Consider the following 19,603-nt stretch of genomic DNA (forward strand, 5'->3'; position numbering starts at 1 on the left):
AAAAAAAAGATTATGAACTTGATTACTTGAAAAAAAATAGCAAGTTCATGAATTACAACATAAAGAACTATTTAGAGTGGCAATTTTTATGCCAAATCCCACTGAACCAACACAGCTTTCATATCCTGAATCTCTGAAAAAGAAACCTCATAGTGTAAATTCATACTTAGATTTCCTTTAAAAACTACTGCGACATATTGGCAATAATCATAAAATCAAAGGTTTGGAAGGGACTTTGGAGATCTTCTAGTCCAAGCCACTGCTCAGTGCAGGAATGCTCAAACAAGTGTTGTCCAAACGTTTCTTGAAAAGCTCCAGTGATAGAGCACCCACACTTCTGGGAAGCAAGCTGTTCCATTGCTTAATAGTTCTTACTGTCAGGAAATTCCTCATTTCCATGATCCATGCTATCAAGGGTTATTAGCCCTGAGCCACAAAAGCACCTCAAGACATCTAGTATTTCACTGGGAGCATTTTTCTCAATATGACATTGGAGAAGGCCCATTCTTAAGTTGCTTTGGCCCATTCTTAAGTTGCTTCAGACATACATTTCCTTATGGATTTAATGAGTGATAGGAATTATGCAAAGAAAAATAGCAAGAACACTTATAAAGGTAATCCTTGAGTTACAGTTGATTTAGTGACTGTTCAAAAGTTACAAAGGAAGTGAAAAAAAAAGACTTATGACCGTTTTTCACATTTACAACTGTTGCAGCATCCCCACAGTCACATGATCAAAATTCAGAGGTGTGGCAAATTACTCATATTTATGACGCTTGCAGTGTTACGAGGTCATGTAAATCACCTTTTATGGCCTTTTTACAAGCAAAGTCAATGGGGAAGGCAAATTCATTTAATCACCATGTTACTAACTTAAGAACCGCAGTCATTCACTTAACAATTAAGTCATGAAATGGGGCAAAGCTCGCTTAACAAAATGCCTCGCTTTGCAAGAGAAATTTTGGGCTCAACTGTGGTCATGAACTACCTATATAGCACCCTTAGTGCTTTACAGCACTCGCTGGGTAGTTTACAATGTCAGCATATTGTCACCTCCAACAATCTGGGTCCTCATTTTACTAACCTCAGAATGATGGAAGGCCTGAATCAACCTTGAATGTTTTTTTTTTTCCTATCCAGTCATTTCTGCCCATCCTATCAGATCTGGCAGGATAGGCCTGCTTCAGGTCCTTTCCATATGTGTCGCCTTTGGATAGGCTCAACTCCGCTGGCTTTTCAGAAGGCCTTAAAAACCTGGTGCTTCTCTCAAGGGTTAGGGCCAAGATGTTAATGGAGGCTGGTTTGTTATTTGCCCTAACAGACCTGATTTATCTGTTATCTTTTATTGTCTATTCTATCGTTTTCACTGATATTTCTGATTTTATGCTTTGTTAGCGGTCCAGAATTTTCCATATCTAAGCTATTTCTTTCTTTAAAAAGGATAGCCAACATTTCATATTTTATCCACAAAATCTACGAGGGGCCACAGCAAATGTTTAAATTTGACAAGCAGTTTTTTTTAACAAGGATTTTTTTTAAAAAAACCACCCAACCCAACAATCTGACTGCTATATTTTCTATTAACCAAACTTTGCAAATTACATAGAAATACAGTCTGATGACTACCAATTGATGAACTACTTCTTGGAAATCAAGCTACAAGGAATGGGTGGAACTGTCTATTACTTGCAGTAAGTACCTCTGGTCAGGATTTCAAACTGAAACACCAGGATTCAAGGGCATTCATGAAGCACACACCTATCATTTTGCTTAAACTCCATTTCAATTTATCCTCATTCATGCAGTTAGTAAGTGCCTGTTGGCAGGCATCTAGGAAGATGACCTGACTTGGGAATGATGACTCAAATTGTTTTGAGTGGCACCAACATCTTAATAATACACAGCACCTTAGAGAAGAGGAGCCAAAGGAAGAGGAAAACAGCCAAAATGGACATGGAGATTCAGAGACATTGCCAAAAGACATAAAGGGAACTAAAACTAAGACACTGATGACAGAGATAATAAATAAAAGAGAAAAAGCTCCCAAGAGTAAGCAAAAGAAGAAGCTGCACAAGAAGAAATTTCCAAAAAAGAGAAAAGGGTGGGAGGAAAGATGGGGGACTGGCAGATGGAAATAAAAGTAATCTTAGAGGAAAAAAAAGGGATAAAGAGGAAAGGCCAGGAAAACTTAGTAAGGGGAAAGCTGGCTAAAACTAAGAGAAATGACAAGGCTGAGAGAATTAGAGATAAGGGTTAGATATAGCATAAAAAGGGGATACCACATGGGAATGTAACTTTGTATTTTTTATTAGAAATGTAGACATGGGAGCTTTTAAATTTATAATTTACTGGGAATTACCTTAAGATTATTAGATGATTATATACGAGAAAAATGAAGGAATGAATAATATTAAGAGGGTTCTATTGTTATTAATCCTTTCATATATATATAAAACTTAAGTGTATATATATGTGTGTGTGTGTGTGTGTGTGTGTGTGTGTGTGTGTGTGTATGGTATTCAGCTTTGTTCAGGTATTTTCCCATGTCATTGTAGTTGTGCTTTTAAAGTTGTAGCAATGTTTCGGCAGAATTTCATCTGCCATCATCAGGCTTCTGTATTGTGTTTGTCTGTGAGTCAGACTTTCACAGCGTTTCTGTTTTAAATTTGGTGCTAGCCTACTGCTGTGCCAGAATGGTTTTTTCTTCATCCTGATTGGTTGGGAGTCTTGGTCTGTGTTTATTGGTCTTGGAATTTGCTGTGTTCTGCTTGATTGGTGTTTCTAATATCTTCTGTTTTGTGGCTTTTTTTGTCTTGATTGGCTGGCAACATTGTGTTCCTGTATTGGAGGCTTTTAGTGCAGCTTGGCTCAGAGTAAACGGATGGCTATCATTTATTAGGAAGCTAGGTTTCATCTGGGTGCCTGGTTGGGGTGTGTTTGAACTGGGGGTATCGGGGGGTCTGTTTGTGGCCAGGTGTTTGCCTGGCTTGTAGTGTGGAGATTATTTTTGTTTGAGAGTGCAGGTTTCCAGATAATTGACAGTCTGGTGGAGTCATCTCTTCTATTCATGCTTTCCAGTCTTTTTTCAATCTCTATGGCTTCTCTGATAATTCTGTAGCTGGGGTTTTCTATAGTGGCTAGGGTTTTGGTGCCATTGAAGTCGATGCTATGACCTGTGGCGGACTAGTGAGGAAGTGTGTTCCAGTTTTTTACTGCATTTTTGTGTTCATCTAGGCGGGTACTTATTCTTCTATTGGTCTGTCCAATGCATGTGGCAGGCATGATGCACGGGGATTTCATATATGCCTTGGTTTTCCAGGTCAATTTTATCTTTGGGGTTTCTTAGGATGACTGCTATTTTTCTGTCTGTTGAAGGCAGTCTCTGGAATATATATAAGATATATCATAGATGGGGGGATATACCATGTGGATCCTCAATGTATTAATCTTACTTTACTTTTACTCGTTTTTTCTTTCATTGACTGTCTAATTATATATTGGTCTTGAGAAAGTTATGGATAACAATACATAAGGTAACATAAAATAGGTGGTAAGCTCAAAATGGAAATAATAGGGGATAAAGAATTGAAAATATATGTGAGGATGACATGATTTTGAAATTGAATTAATGAATTGAAATATGAAAGGGAAATTTATCTAAAGATTAGTTGAATGGATAATAATTTGAGATGATATTAAGAAAGTTGAAAATGCAACTATGACTATGTATAAATATTGTAATCTGGAATCATGTTGCTCACGTGAAGAGATATGTAAAAAAAACTTTGATTAAAGAAATAATAATAATACATAGCACCAAACGTTCTGGTGACCTCACTCAGTAATTTCATAAAGGCATTATAAAGCACAGGTGACAAGTGGGAGTCCAGAGGTATTTATGTTGGAAGATAATGCTCTAACCCACTTTCAAACCTCTCACACAGTTCAAGGTGTCATCACCAACTGAAAAAGAGATCAGAAAAGAAAAAGAGACAAACAAACCCAGAGGAATGTTACTGTGTCTGTTAAAAGCCAGCATGTTAGTAAAAGTCACCTATAGGTGAACCAGTTTTAACTTAACACTACAGTTTACTCTAAACCCATTTTGAAATGAGTCTTAATAATCTATTTTCTTCCAAGAATAGTTTAAGTTAATTAGCCGCCACACTGTGTAACAATTCCTGTTGAAATTGACTGAAAGCCCCATCACATGAGATTTATCCGAGGTAGGTTTGGTTGGTACCTATCCTGGCATTGTTCTGAACGGCTGGAAAAATTGAATTTTTCTGCAGGGATTTTGATAATTGTTAAAATGGTGGCAAATACATGTATTTGTTAATTACATTGCAGTTCCTGTAATTTGTCTTTTCCTTCCTGCCGTACATTCTGAAAATGGAATAAACATACATGCCTTAAATCTATATAAAGTAAATCCTCCAAGTAGTATGATTGTATTTATTTGTGCTTATTTATTAAATTTATGTGCCTACCACCTCATTGGAGATGACTTCGGATGTCTTACAAACAATAACCTAGTACGTTAAAATAATAAACATTAAATAAAAAATTAATTTTCACTTTTCATTTCTCAAAGACCAAAATTTTCCTGACGTAACTATCACTTTTTAACACCGAAGTTCCTCTGAAGAATGCAAAAGGCAAAATTTGGAGAAAGAACTAAACATGTAGTAAAAGACACAAACTGCCTGTGGCTGCATTCAGATATGGCTTGGTTTTGAGTTGGTATCATAGCTTTATCAACCCACAGTGATTTGCCAATAATGGCTTATAATGAGTACCGTATCTGAAATGGGCGTTGGTAGAAGTTACCATGAACGCCCTTTCTATCTATGCTGTGAGAGAGCCCAGGATGGGTTGACTTCTTCCTATGAAATCATTTAGCTGCGTCTGTACTAAGATATAAAAGCCAGCCCCTGGGAGAGACCCCAGCTTTGGTGAAGATACTTGACAGACTGAAAGGTGTCTCTGAAAGCCCAAAATAAATACAGAAATATGTCTTACCCTCTCCGGACGAATCAAGGGAGGGGCTGGGCTCTCTCGCAGCATAGATAGAAAGGGCGTTCATAGTAACTTCTACCAACACCCATTCTCCTCCATGCTGCATCGAGAGCCCAGGATGGGACATACCAAAGCTCGCATGTCCACAGGCGGGTCCTCGTCTGGCTCATCACACCGACTGTGGAACCACTCGTTGAAGCACCTGTCAGCCGAAGGCTGCAGTCGCTGAGGCAAAAGCATCCAGACAGTAGTGTCTGATGAAAGGAGATGGGGATGTCCACGTGGCCGCACGACAAATCTCCTCCAAGGATGCTTGGGTCACCCAGGCAGCAGAAGTGGCCGCGCTTCTGGTAGAGTGCGCCGTCAGACTTCGGGGAACCGGAAGGGGCGCAGCTTTGTAGGCCTGCTCAATGCAAGACCTGACCCACCTGCTCATCGTAGGAGAAGAGGCCTTCTGCCCCAAGTGAGAAGGGAAAAAGGAAACAAACATGGCTTCCGACTTCCTGAAGGAGGAAGTGCACTTAATGTATATTCTAAGAGCCCTTCTTACATCTAGCCTGTGCCACTGCCGCTCTAAGTCATGGTGCAGGAGAGGACAGAAGTCAGGCAAAACAATGTCCTGGGACCTGTGAAACCAGGTGTTAACCTTCGGAATAAATGAGGGGTCAAGACGAAGAACAATCCTATCATCGTGAAAGGAACAAAGGTCCTGTCTGATGGAAAGAGCAGCAAGCTCGGAAACCCTCCTGATAGAAGTGATGGCAACAAGGAACACTACCTTCAGAGTCAGGAAACGGAGAGACACTGTTCTAAGGGGTTCAAAGGGGGGCTTTGTAAGGGCATTAAGGACCAAATGAAGGTCCCAGGAAGGATACCTGTGAACCACCGGAGGGTGCAGGTTGGAAGCCCCTTTCAAAAACCTCCTGACTGAAGTGTGATGGGATAAGGAAGGAAGCGAACCCCATGAAAGGACTGAGGAGAGGGCCGCAACCTGCCTGCGTAAGGTGTTGGGGGCCAAACCTTTCTCCAGCCCATGCTGAAGGAAACTAAGAACTTCTGCCAACTGGGCTGAAGCAGGAGAAAGACCCTCCCTGAGGCACCACTGGGAAAAAGCCTTCCAGGTGGCATCATAGATGCACCTTGTAGAAGGTTTGCAAGAAGCCAGGACAGTGAGGATGACCCTTTCTGGAAGATCAGCCTCCTCTAGCCACTGCCGCTCAAGTGCCACACGGTCAGCTTGAACGACTGGGGCTCTGGGTGGAGCAGGGCCCCCTGGTGAAGGGAGATTAGATGGGCAGGAATCTTCCAAGAAGAAGCCACCGATAGGTTGACCAGGTCCGCAAACCAGGGCCTCCTTGGCCAATAGGGTGCCAGGAGGAGCTCCGCACGTTCCTCCAACATCTTCTGAATTACTGCCGGAATGATGGGAAACGGGGGAAAGGCGTAGAGGAGACCCTCGGGCCATCTGCATCGAAGAGCATTGGTCCCCTCCGCTCCCTGGCAAGGAAACCTGGTGAAGAATCTGGTGACTTGGGCATTTTGAGGAGTGGAGAAAAGATCCACCTCCGGTGTTCCGAATCTGAGGGAAAGATCCCTGAATAGAGACGGAGGAATGGACCATTCTGCCTGGTCAACGAGGCTCCTGCTGAGCCAGTCAGCCTGGGAGTTGTCGACCCTGGAGATGTGGTCCGCCGAGATCGATAACAGGTGTTTCTCTGCCCATAACCCCAGCCGTAGAGCCTCTCTCATGAGGGCTTTGGACCTCATCCCCCCTTGCTGGTTGACATGAGCCTTTGCGGGCATGTTGTCCGTAAGGACTAGAACATGAGAGCCGGTCACTGCTTGCTTGAAATGCTTGAGAGCCAGAAAAATGGCTCTGAGCTCTAGCCAATTTATGGGAAGGGTCTGTTCGGATCTGGACCAAACGCCCTGAGCTACCTGGCCCTGCATATGGGAACCCCAACCCAGGAGGCTGGCATCGGTGGTTATCACTAGCCTGTCTGGCTCCCTGAAAAGGAGTCCCCTCCAAATAGATGGGGAATGCCACCAATTGAGAGATCTCTGGATTTGTGGAGGGAGTGAGACCTTGATGGCTGGTTCCTGCTCGTTGGTAGGGAAGCAGGAACCACTGAAGGGCTTGTGAGCGGAGCCAAGCCCATGGGACAATGCTAATACAGGAAACCATCTCCCCCAGAAGTTTGGACAGCAGCGACAGGGGGACAATTTGATGTTGCTGGATCTGGCTGATGATCTCTGCAAGGCTCTTTCCACGATCTGGGGACAGGAAATCCTAGCACGACATGGTATCGATAACTGCTCCCAAGTGTTGCAATTTAGTTATAGGAGAGAGCTGGCTTTTTTTGGTGTTGATGGAAAATCCGTGGCTCTGGAGACACGAGAGGGTAATTTGCAGATCCCGATGGGTCACAAGGATGGAAGAGGAAAGAATCAAAATGTCATCCAAGTAGCATTGGATCCTCACTGGAATAGAACACAGAGATGCCACCAATGCTGCCAGAACCTTTGTGAAGACCTTTGGAGCCGTTGAGAGGTCGAAGGGAAGTGCTCAATACTGGTAATGGGTATTCTGATAACAGAAACGGAGAAACTGGCAATGATGAGGCCAAATTGGGATGTGGAGGTAAGCCTCAGTGAGATCAATGGAAGAGAGGAGGTCGCCCTCCCGAACGCTCTCTAAAATAGAATGCAGAGTCTGCATTTTAAATCGACTGTATTTTACAAATTGGTTGAGAAATTTTGGATCAAGTATGGCTCGCCACCCGCCTGAGGCTTTGGGAACGATGAAAAGGCGAGAGTAAAGTCCACGTCCCCGTTGAGACGGGGGAACAGGTTGAATAGCCCTGATTTCAAGAAGGTGCTGAATGGCCTGATTCATGAGGGCTTGCCTGGAAATGTCCCGAGACCAGGACAGATCAAAAAAATTTGGGGGTGGGGTGGGGTTAGGAAGTCCAATTGTAACCCTGACTTAATAGTGCTGAGCATCCAGGCGTCCGTCGTTGACTCCTCCAAAATGAGGCAAAGAAGGCTAGGCGACCTCCGATGGGTGGGGAGAACAAGGGATTACTTAAGAGCGACGGAAGGAACGACCCCCTCTCCCCGAAAGGGCCCTTTACCAGTAGAAGGTTGCCTGCCAGATGTTTCCGCCCATTGGTCTTGGCGTTGGGAGTATGGCCTGTGAGAGCGGGGGAAGCGAGATGAGGTCTCCGCTCAGAAGGCAGGAGGGCGATAAGGAGCTGGGCGATAGTCGGCTTTCTTCCCAGAGGAAGAGAGAATTTTACGTTTATCTCTGGTTTCGATGAGGTAAGGTTCCAGAGCATCGCCAAAAAGCTTATCGCCTGCGAATGGAACTGAAGCCAGCTTCCATTTTTGGCGTGACTCCGCCTGCCAATTTTGGAGCCATAAACGTCTTCTTGCTGCTACAGAAGATGCCATGGTCATGAATGCAAATTTGGTGGAATTGAGAGTGGCATCCAGTGAATTCTGCCGCTGCAATAATCTTAAGGTCTTGGTGAGACCGAAGGTCAGAAGCAGGCAATCTATTCTGGAGTTGGCGCAGCCACCGTATGGATGCCCTGGTGAAGAAGGATGCTGCTGTTGAAGCCCGAACAGCCCAAGCAGCAGCCTGGTGATTGTGCTTGAGGGTCTGTTCGGAATGTTTATCATCCGGTTTCAGGATATCTTCTGGCTCCGTGGGAGTGCCAGAAGATGAGAACGAGGCCAGAACTGGAATGTCAGCAGAAGGCACTGCCAGGGCATTGTCCAGAGCTGCGCTGACATTATAGAAACGCTTATCTAGAGAAGATGGGCAAGGACCTGCTGAAGGGGAAGCGCACTGTTCCTTGACCATGTCCAGGAACAAAATGGGAGAAGGCAAAAACCTCTGCATGCACTACAGGCTTGGAGAAGAGCGAATCCCCTTGGCTAGAGGGATTTCCTTGTGGCTCGGGAGCTACTTCCTCTGGCGACAGCTTGGCAGTGACCAAGGCCTTGCTGAGTAATGATCTGAAGAGAGTAGGTTTGAAGACCAATGCAGAGGATGTCTGCTCTGGGCGAGAATCCTCTTCCTCTGAAAGATTTTGGTCAAAAATCTCATCCTCTTCACACTCTGAATGAGAAGAGTAACTGTGTTCAGATGGTGAAGGCCTTCCTTCCTCATCAACCTTCTCCCATTCTGGTAGAGAAGAATGGACCCTGAGGTCCTGAGGCCTGTGTAAATCAGGATGATGAGGCAAGGAACTTATAGATTGAAAAGGGAGAAGGGCCTGAACCCTTTCCAGAGGTCAAAGAATTTGCTTGAAGCCTTCAGCCAATCCCTGCCTAATGGCTGATGAGACTACATCTTGGATATCCCTTGGTCTGTGCTCAAAGGTAGAGGCAGAAGGCCAAAGGCTGTGGGAGTGAAGGTGGCTTCAGGCCTAGATTGAAGAGAGGTTCGAGGCCTGGAGGGAGGGGGAGGAGCATAGGGCATAGAAGCCTGTTGGAAATAAGGCCCAGATCTGCTTAAATCCTGAGGATCTGACTGTACAGCAAAAGCCTCAGGAGATCAGGAAGGAGGATGGAAAGGCTCATAGATAACTTCTCCTCCCTGGGAGGGCTTGGTTGGGGCCCACGAGTATCACCTGAAACATGCTGTAGTTGCACTCCCTTCTGTTGAATAGTTCTGTTGAACTGCCTCTCTAGAGCTGCATGTCTGCGCTTCTCTGCCCTCAATTCAGCCTGAGTTGCCTTCTTAGGGGCTAGAGCCTTAGCTTTGATTTTAGCAGCCACCTCCCTCTGGACTGATTGGGCGCGTTGCCTACGTCTTTTTCTCCTACTGGGCTTAAGAGACTGTTCCACTGGGGAGGAAAGCTCTGCCTGAGCCTTATCTTGCTCCATTTGTAAAATAAAGGTTCTTGCGTTCAAAAGAAGCTGTTTAGAAATTTTTCTATTAAGCCCCTTAGGGTATAAATGGCCCCCGGGCTTACAAAATAGCCGCTCACCTCGTGGTGGAAGGCTTGAATCCAAGATGGCCGCTGACTACAGGAAAACAGGCTCCAAGATTGAAGAATCGCTCCTTAGGCTATACAGAGCCCCGAGCGAAGTCAGCAAGGGAAAAACACAGCAATGGAAAAACACAGCAACCAGCTACACGATCAGCTGGCTGGAGCTCTTATCAGTTTGCGGATCGCTCCAAACTGCAGGTGTGGGGGAGGTCTGCAGACGCTGCCCAGCTTGCCTGCACAGAGTTCTGTGACACTGCTCCCAACGATACAGGAGAGAGAGAGAGAGAGAGAGAGAGAGAGAGAGAGCTCTCCTGGAAGAGCAGCTGCCCAGATCCCTGGGAGCTGCTTGAAGAGAGGAAAAAAGTACTGAAGATCGCTGGTGATTGCTATCTATCAGAACACAGCTACTGACTGAAAGGAGCTGAGTCAAAAGCTGGGGTCTCTCCCGGGAGCTGGCTTTTATATCTTAGTACAGACTCAGTTATGACATCATAGGAAGGAGTCAACCCATCCTGGGCTCTCAATGCAACATGGAGGAGAATGCAGCATTTGAAATTACCTACTCTGGGCTCAAAGTTTGAAGATAACACAATAACAGAGTTAGAAGGGACCTTGTATGTCATCTAGTTCAACCCCGCCCCCCAAGCAGGCCTACAACCATTTCTGACAGATGGTAGTCCAGTCTCTTCTTGAAAGTTTCCAGCAATTAAGCTCTCCCAACTTTTGAAGGCGGGTAGATACCGGCCTCTTTTCTAATGACAGATCAGTTCTGCATCATGGCGGTGAAGGGTAGCATTTTTTCTGTGATGGTTCCCAATGCTGTCATATCTCTGCACTGAGTCACCACCCATAGATTCTATCACAGTGGCTAGATTAACTGCATTAACACCATTATGCCAAACCAAGAGCAAACAAGGCTGAAGGCTTAGCATGGAATCCAATCCTATACAACCATAGTATTTTAAGGGTATAAAAGTATCTAAGTTGGCTAAATTAAATTTCTAAGTTCTGAAAAGGTAATCAACTAGTTAGTGTAGATTTATAAAAGTTAAGAACCAGCTGGCTGCACTTCTTTGAATCAGCGTGGCTGAAGTAATTTTTGAAATTCTTCCCAAATGCCTGTCATGTTTTCGCGAGGCCTTGCCTCCAAAAGAGTTGGCTATGTGTCTTCTGAGTTATCCAAGCAAAGGTCAGTGTTCCAGGAATAATTATGTCATCAAAATAAAACAGGTACACAGATCAACACTTGGAATTTTATCAGAAGCTGATCAAGAGGTACTTTGGACCACACCTAAGAGCCATCCTGTCACCAGATAACTGGATGGGGGTTTCAGGGCCTAATAGAGAGCTCCTACAACACTCTAGAAAGCCATGCATTATATATTTTGAAGTCTCTTATATCTCGTATTCCATTTCTTCATTTCTGAAAATAATTGTTTGTACACAGTATGTCATTTCTTTCTAGGTTAAAATCCAAGTTGTGACTTTAAGGCTTCTGCCTGCTAGATCTTGCCCTTCAAAACATCAGCCTATGTGAACCTCTCTCAGAATGGTGGTGTTGGATTAGTGCTGCAATCTAACCCAGATAAAGAATATTGTTGGGTGTAGAACTCTGCATGCCAGGATCCAAAACTGCCACAGGAAAGGAGGAACTGTAGGCCAAAGATGGAAGGAAGCAAAGTTATGAAGAAGCTACTTGGATAAGCAGGCAAAATGTTTCAAACCAAAGAAGAAAAGAAATCCAATTGCCATGACTCAACTTCCAGACATTGCAAATCAAAGGATTAACAACAAGCATGTTTTGAAGGCAGGACCTAGGCTAGATTCAAACATTGTACTAAACCATATTGTCGCTTGCTCTCTGGTTCAGCATGTTGAATGAACCAAGCCATGATTTCAATAACCAATAATTAAAAAATATACTGGTGGGATAAAACAATATTTAAAAAATCAAATACACACATCTTATCCACGTGCAACTCCCAGATATCGTAGAATTCTTCGAATTGAAAAAAAAACCTAAATGACAGGCATTAGCCCTTCCATATAAGCAACAGGCCATCTTACATTGTATTTTACCTATGAGCCGTACTGTTCTACCACCACAGTAGATAAGATAGGGTAATAACATTGAGTTTGTGACAGATTTGGATCAGAGCAACGTTTTGATGAAAGACAAGGTTGCTCAAAAACTGGATGATGTACTCTATTCGGTTTGGGAGAAAAAGTAAATAAATATTCCAAATTAAAAAAACAACAAGCTGCTGCTTAAACACACAGTATTTATTTTACACAGCATAGCAACTCCGTGATGCTCTTTCATGCTCTGTCCCAAGGAGGAACCCACAGGCTCCACCACAGGACTAAGATTTTAATAACACTTCCATGTTGTTCTTTTGAGAAGAAGACATAGCCTGAGGTTGTTTTGTCTTTTCCTTATTTTTCCTAATATAGCTTTTTTTTTTTTTTTTGCAAATAATGCCTGAGCAGCACTATCACCCTGTCAGATTTTCCAAACATTATTTCACAACTTCTTAGTCACATTTTGTTAAATGATTTTTTTTTCCCCTTCTGCTTCTTGGAAAAACAAAGATAACACAATTCTAGTTAGTGGGCTCTAGAATAAGTTCAATGAATCTCAGGATACAAATGCTGGGTCAGACAAAGGCTTGATTCACATAATGCATTACGGTATTAAGACTTTATACAAGTTGTTTGGCTTTTGTCTTGCATATTGCATTGCTAATCATTGTTTTGTAAACCATACTTTATATCTTATTGCACAAGAAGCAGCATCCACGGGTATTTCTCTCTGTGCCACCTCTTTCCACTATACTGAAATTTAACTCTGAAATGAAATAAATAACATATAAAAAACAATCAGCAAATGAGCTTCCTACCAAATAGCAATTTAAAGTTATCTCTCACAATCCTGGACCAATATCTTAACGCAGCTATCCTAGATGATGAGCTAAATAGTTAATTGATCCATGATTGATTTAATTTAATCAGTTAGATTTGCAGAACACATTTTGGTCCAATGTGTTGTATGACCCAACTAAAATTCAAGTAGTCTTCAACTTACAACCAAAATTGAGTCCAAAATTTCAGTTCCTAAGCAAGACAGTTATTGAGTTTGCCCCATTTTATGACCTTTCTTGTTAAGTGAATCACTGCAATTGTTAAGCTAGTAACACAGTTGTTAAGTGACTCTAACTTCTTCATTGACTTTGCTTGTTCAAAGGTCACAAAAGGTGATCACATGACCCCAGAACACTGCAACTGTCATAAATGTGAGACAGTTGCCAAGTGTCTGAATTTTGATCACGGGGTAATGGGGATCAGCAACGGTTGTAGCTGTGTGCGGAAAAACAGTCATAAAGTCACTTTTTACAATGCTGCCGTTACTTTGAACACTAAATGAATGGTTGTTAAGTCAAGGACTGCCTGCAGTTAAAAACCAAAAGCCAGCTTGGTGTAGCGGCTAAAGCACCAGGGTAGAAACTGTGTGACTTCGAGTTCTCCCTCTCTTAGCCCACAGAAGAAGACAAGAATAAAACACTTCTGAAAATCCTTCCAAGAAAAGTGTGGGGACTAGTCCAAGCAGCAGCCACAAGTCGACACTGACTGAAAGCTCCACCAGAAAGCATTCATGTCATAAGCTTTTGTGAACTGATACAGAATTATCCAACATAAACCATCCAGATGATTTGAACGAAACCCCCATCCTTCCTGGACTGAAGGCCATGTTGGCTAAGCTTGAAGGAACTGAGTGCCTTCTGCCGTTTTGAGTGATGCATTAGACTCATCAGATTCATTGACACTTATAATCAAATTACATTTCCAACTAGTCCAAAAGATGAAGCAAATTGTTAGCATTAATCTGTATTGTCTATGGCGGGGTGGGCAACTATGGCCCTTTTATGAATTATGGACTTCAACTCCCAGAATTCCTGAGCAAGCCATGCTAGCTCAGGAATTTTGGGAGTTGAAGTTCACAAGTCATAAAAGGGCCATAGTTGCCCACCTCTGGTCTATGGCTATGCTATATAGACTATTCCTCTGTCTCAGAATAAATATAATTTATACTTCTTACTGGCTATTTTTTTTTAAAAAAAAACAGTATTTATCCCACATTTAAACGTCCCAGAAGCAGAACTATTTAATGCAAGATCAAATTTGGGTCAGTTACTGGGACCAGAGATTTACTCTTCCGAGTTTTTGGACTCGTGCTAGAGCCCCATCCTCAGGGAATTTCTCTCTATTGAAGTATGTGTTTTGGGCTGTTCTGTGAGTTGTGTTTATGTGCTGCCTTCCTATTGGCTTATTATAGGAAGGCACCACATAAACATGACTCACAGAACAGCCCAAAGCACACACTCTTCTAGAGAGAAGTTCCCTGAAGATGGGCTCTAGCATAAGTCCGAAAGCTTGGAAGAGTCCCCATGGTCCCGGTGACTGACCCAGATTGGATCCTGCAACATTATCCTGGGACACACATATTGCCTGCATTTGTGAGAATTATTTAAAGTGGGGGAAAAAACCACTGAGAAATATTCATCTTATACCTGATGTGTGGAACAGAAGGCTCCCCCAGTAAATTCTTTGCCAGGGTTCAGATCTTTGTGTGGTCTGCCCATAGCCCCCTCCCCTGATCGCCATGCAAAAACAGGACTATGGCATGTCACAAGGCACAAAACAAATAGCTTATTCAGCAATTCACAACTCCCATGAAAACATACCAAAGCTGGAGGGCTTGTTTTCCCTTACTGATAAAAGCTAAGTATTATGCTATGATAAGTAGCAAGAATGTAAAACATTTTTTAAGGCAGAGGAGACATTTGGCATTACCTTTTAACAGAGGCAAATGGTCAAAACAAAAAAGTGAGAAGGGCTAGGGCAAAAATTTAACTTTAAAGCAGACATGTTTATTTTTTATGACAACCCTCCAAGAATGTCTTCCTCACATGATGTTCAAATTTTAAGTCAGGGACAATGTAAGGGGGGGGGACCAGGTGGGAATCAGATTCAGCACCTGTTCGCATACAGGAAATTTACATTTTTCTTCACCTTAGACAGATTTAGCTAAAGTTCATCCTTCCATTTCTGAATAACGGAACTGAGTTCCCATAACATGATCACTTTAATTCCTAGGACAGATATTTCAGATGAGAAAAATGCCTATTATAGCCTATTATAGTTTTCATATAATAGGCATTTTTGACTTACAACAGTTCATTTAGTGACCATTCAAAGTTACAAGGGCACTGGAAAAGGTGATTTATGACTGTTTTTCACACTTACAACTGTTGCAGCATCCCTAGTCACGTGATCAAAATTCAGACACTTTGCAATTCACTCATATTTATGACAGATGCAGAGTCCTGGCATCATGTGATCACCTTCTGCAACCTTCTAAGAAGGAATGTAAATGGGGAAGCCACATTCACTTAACAACCATGTTACTATTTTAACAATGATGATCCTACAACTGTGGCAAGAAAGGTCATAAAATGGGACAAAATTCATTAAACAAATGTCTTACTTAGCAACAGAAATTCTGGGTTCAATTGTGGTTGTAACTCGAGGACTCCCTGTAATGTATATTACAATATTTTCAGGTAGAGGGAAGAGAAGAGTGAATCAGAAACCCAACCTTCTCTCAACCATAAGTTGTAGCTTAACAATAACAACAATAACAACAACATTCTACTGTCCATATGATATATCCTGCACTTGGAAATAATTCATGGAACCCCTTAAAGATTTACTCCTAGGTGAAAAGGATGGGAGATTTCTTTCTTGGAAGAAAAATTAAGTCAGATATAACATAGAAGCATACACTCCAGTGTATGAAAATAACTGATAGGTGGCAGTTTATTCTTATTTTTTTAAAATACAAAAGCCACATATTGTCTCTACACTGTCTCAAAATGGACAGAAAATAAACAGTGTTTCCACTACCATCAAGAAAATAAATACATATTATGTTTCAAAGGAAAATTCTATATAAATAGATGAAGTGATTTGCTGCATAACCAATATGAAAAACAAAGCCACTGAATAACAACATTTCTAGTCTAGATAAACACCAAGGATTATTGTCTAACTTGCTTGGAGCCTTCCTGTGGATCCCTCTCTGAAAATATTCACAAAACACAAAAAGCAAGGACTGCAGTAAACAATCAAATGGTCATTTTTATGGGGCACTAAAAAACCAACAAAGCACACCTTAATTAAAGGGCTGTTTCCAACGAATGCTACCAATCTCAGCACCCTGATGAGGTCCAATCTGTGGACATACTTCAAAAACCAAAATGTAAAAAAACAACTATCCTTCTTTATAGGTAGTTCTCTACTTCCCACCACAATTGTATCCAAAATATCCATTATTAAACAAGGCAATTAAGTGACTTTTGATCCATTCTACATGTTTGCAGCAGTTAAAGGAATCTCTGTAATTGTTAAGTGAATCATGCGGTCATTAAATGAATCTGGCTTTTTTCATTGACTTTGCTTGTCAGAAGCCGGCTTGGGAAGGTGACAATTGTAATCACATGACCCCATATAATGCAACCATCATAAATACACGACAGTTGCCAAGCATCTGAATTTTGATCACATGACCATTCGAGTGCTGCAATGGTCACAAATGTGAAAACTGGTCATAAGATACTTTTTTCAGCGCCATTGTAACTATGAATGGTCACTAAACAAATAATCGAGAACTATCTGTATTATAACAGATTTAACTTACCAGAACAATTCAAAAACACATTACAAACCATAGTGCATTCTAAAAAAAATACAAATAATAAAAACAACGCAAATTCCAAGGCAATGACATTACAGTATTTCATGTCTGGGATGGGCAGGAAGGTTGTAAATTAGGCCTTTAGGATGCTACATGACATATGCACAGCTCCTAAATTGGCTTTCCTGGACCAGTGCCCTCCAGATGTGTTGAGCAATGACTCTTAAAAATGGCACTCAGTTGGGCAGAAATCACAAAACCTGAGAAATCAGGACATTTGGTGGATATCATATAGACATAAATCTCAAATTTTTCAATAAAGCATCAAGAATGAAATAAGAGCAGTTTTCTGAAGGAAGTTTTTTAAAAATCATGAGGTCACCTACTGAGCAAGGGTATCAAAGCTGAACATCTTTAAACGTGGGGATAACCTTTTGAAGAGCCAATAAAGTAGGATATACATAGTCCTTAACTTATGTTTACAACTGATCCCAAAATTTCCATTGAAAAGTGAGATGTTTGTTAAGTGAGTTTGCCCCATTTTACCTTTCTTGCAACAGTGAAATGACTGTAGTTGTTAAATTAGTAACACAGTTGTTAAGTAAATCTGGCTTTCCCATTGGGAAGGTGACCACATGACCCTGGCAACTGCAACTGTCATAAGCATCTGAATTTTGCCAAGCATCTGAAGTTTGATCGTGTGACCATAGGCATGCTGCAAACGTCAGGTGAAAAATGGTCATAAATAATATTTTTTCAATGTTGTTGTAACTTCAGTCCTGAAATGAATTGTTGTAAACTGAGGACTACCTGTATTTGTAGCTCAGGGTTGAAATGAATCTCCTCACTTTTAAGGAGGTTTGGAGTGGAATGGAGTGAAAAAAATCCAAAGAGATGCAATAATGAAATAATTGGATGAGACACAGGCCAGAAGAGAGAGATCCCTGGGAAGCAAACTGAAAAGTAAAGGGGAGTAATCATGCAGCAATGGGCTGGGACCAAGCCAATTATTCTGATGGGTGCAAATCATTTTTCAGAACAGAGAACAAGAGGTATTTCCAAGGAGGGGCAATCCCACTGCAAAGAAGCCCAGAAAGAAAACAAAATTCCACCAAAGGCTGAAAGGTCCCAAGGTGACTTAAAAAAAACCCCAAACCATGTGGATGGGAGCAGCTCCCAGGTGCAATTTCTCCCCCCTCCCCGCAAAAAGGGTGCAAAGACAAGCAAAGGCACAGATTAGAAAGAGTGTCATTTTTTCCAGGAATGGGAAAACAACAGAATTCAAAGAAAAAGGATTCTTGGTGGAAAATCAATTCTGGCACGAATTGACAGAACTGGGTGCAGGATAAATAAGGCCCATATTTGGGGGAAGGGGGTTGTTCTCTTTCAAATTTCTATGTGCAATTTTTTTTAAAAAGGTGCCCATGCAACCAGCAAGCAGATTGGGAGCGGGGTGCAAACCAACAAACTGGGGGGAACCAAGGAGATGGGTGCAATTCTTCCCAGAAAGGATGCAAAGCCAGGGAGGGTGTAACCAATTCTTGATGGGGGTGAAGGTGTAAACAAATGGGGTGGGGAGAACCAAGGGGGGGATGGGGACTAGCCAAGTCTTGATGGGGGAAGGTGTAAACAAACGGGGTGGGGGAACCAAGGAGATAGGAGGGAGCAAATCCGGGAAGGGGGTTCGCCAATTCTTGGCGGGGGGAATTGCAAGCAAACGCGGTGGGGGAAACCAAAGAGATGGGAGGGGTGCAATTCTCCCCAGAAGGGGTGCAGAGCCGGGGGTGGGGGTTAAGGCAGCAGAAGAGGGGGCTCTTGCAAATCTGGGGGCGCTAATGAGGATGATGATGGTTTGGGGAAAATTGGGGTCACAAAAGAGGCCGTGGGGAGAAGACCTTGTCTAAAAGGGGGGGGTGCAATTCCAGCGTAGGTGTCCTTCCACACCTCCCACACACAGATAGATAAGACATCCGAGTATCATCCCAGCCGGACAGGCGGCGAAGGGAGGGGAGGGGGAGGGAAGGCCCGGGCCTCCTTTATCCTCACCTTGTAATAGACGTCGAATTGGATGTTTTCCGGCAAGGAGCGGATGTCCCTCCGTCGGGCCCGGCCGTAGCTGTCGACCACGGCCGAGATGGCGGTGTTGTAGAGCGTCTCGGGCACCCACTCCAGCTCCACCGCCGCCATCTTGCCTGGCTCGGGGCGGCCGCCCTGACCGGGAGGCGGGCAGGCCTCGGCCGCCTTCACCGCTCGGGCCTAGTCGCTCCGCCCCGCCACCGCCGCGGCTCTCTCCTTCTCCTCCGCCTGCTTTCCTCTCAACCCGGCCGGGCTGAGGCGAAGGCGGAAGCCGCTGGGGGAGCCCTCACGGAGGAGGAGGAGGAGGAGGAGGAAGGGTGGGAGAAAGGGGGAGGAGGAAGAACTAGGCGGCCGCCGCGGCCTGGCAGGGACCCCGCCGCCCGCGTGAGGGGCGAGTGCGCGCCCGCGCTTCTTTTTCCCCCCTTAGCGCGACCGCGTCCCGCCTGAGGAAAAGCCGCGGGGGGCCGGCCTCGCCTGGCGCGCGCAGACCGCGGCGGCGGGGGGAGGAGGAGGAGGAGGAGGAGGTGGGCGGGGTTCATGGAGGGCCCTCTAATGGGAGGGGCGACCCCCTCGACGCGCGCGCGCGCGCGCGGCCTCGGAGGGGCTGGCCCCGCCCCGGCTGGGGAAGGGGGCGCGCGCGTGACCCTCCCCCTCTCCCAAGTTAGCGGAGGGAGGGACGTTTAGGAAAGGGGAGCGTGAGGGAGGCTGCTGTTGGAACAGCCGACGGACACACAAACACACACACCCCTAT

At 43.7% G+C, this 19,603-nt stretch overlaps 1 protein-coding gene across 1 annotated transcript in view; it reads right to left on the bottom strand.

Annotated features, from left to right (window-relative positions):
• Positions 1-19,385, bottom strand: part of APPBP2 (amyloid beta precursor protein binding protein 2) — a 52,416-nt gene extending 33,031 nt beyond the window's left edge. The window contains exon 1 of the mRNA XM_087924960.1: positions 18,823-19,385. Within this exon, the coding sequence (XP_087781086.1) occupies positions 18,823-18,963 (141 nt within the window). The 5' untranslated portion in view covers positions 18,964-19,385. The remainder of the gene's footprint in view (positions 1-18,822) is intronic.
• Between the last annotated feature and the right edge of the window lie 218 nt (positions 19,386-19,603).

This window comes from Pseudonaja textilis, chromosome 1 (genome assembly GCF_049901715.1).
Source record: "Pseudonaja textilis isolate UNSWEBS1 chromosome 1, rPseTex1.2, whole genome shotgun sequence".
Lineage (NCBI taxonomy): Eukaryota > Metazoa > Chordata > Lepidosauria > Squamata > Elapidae > Pseudonaja > Pseudonaja textilis.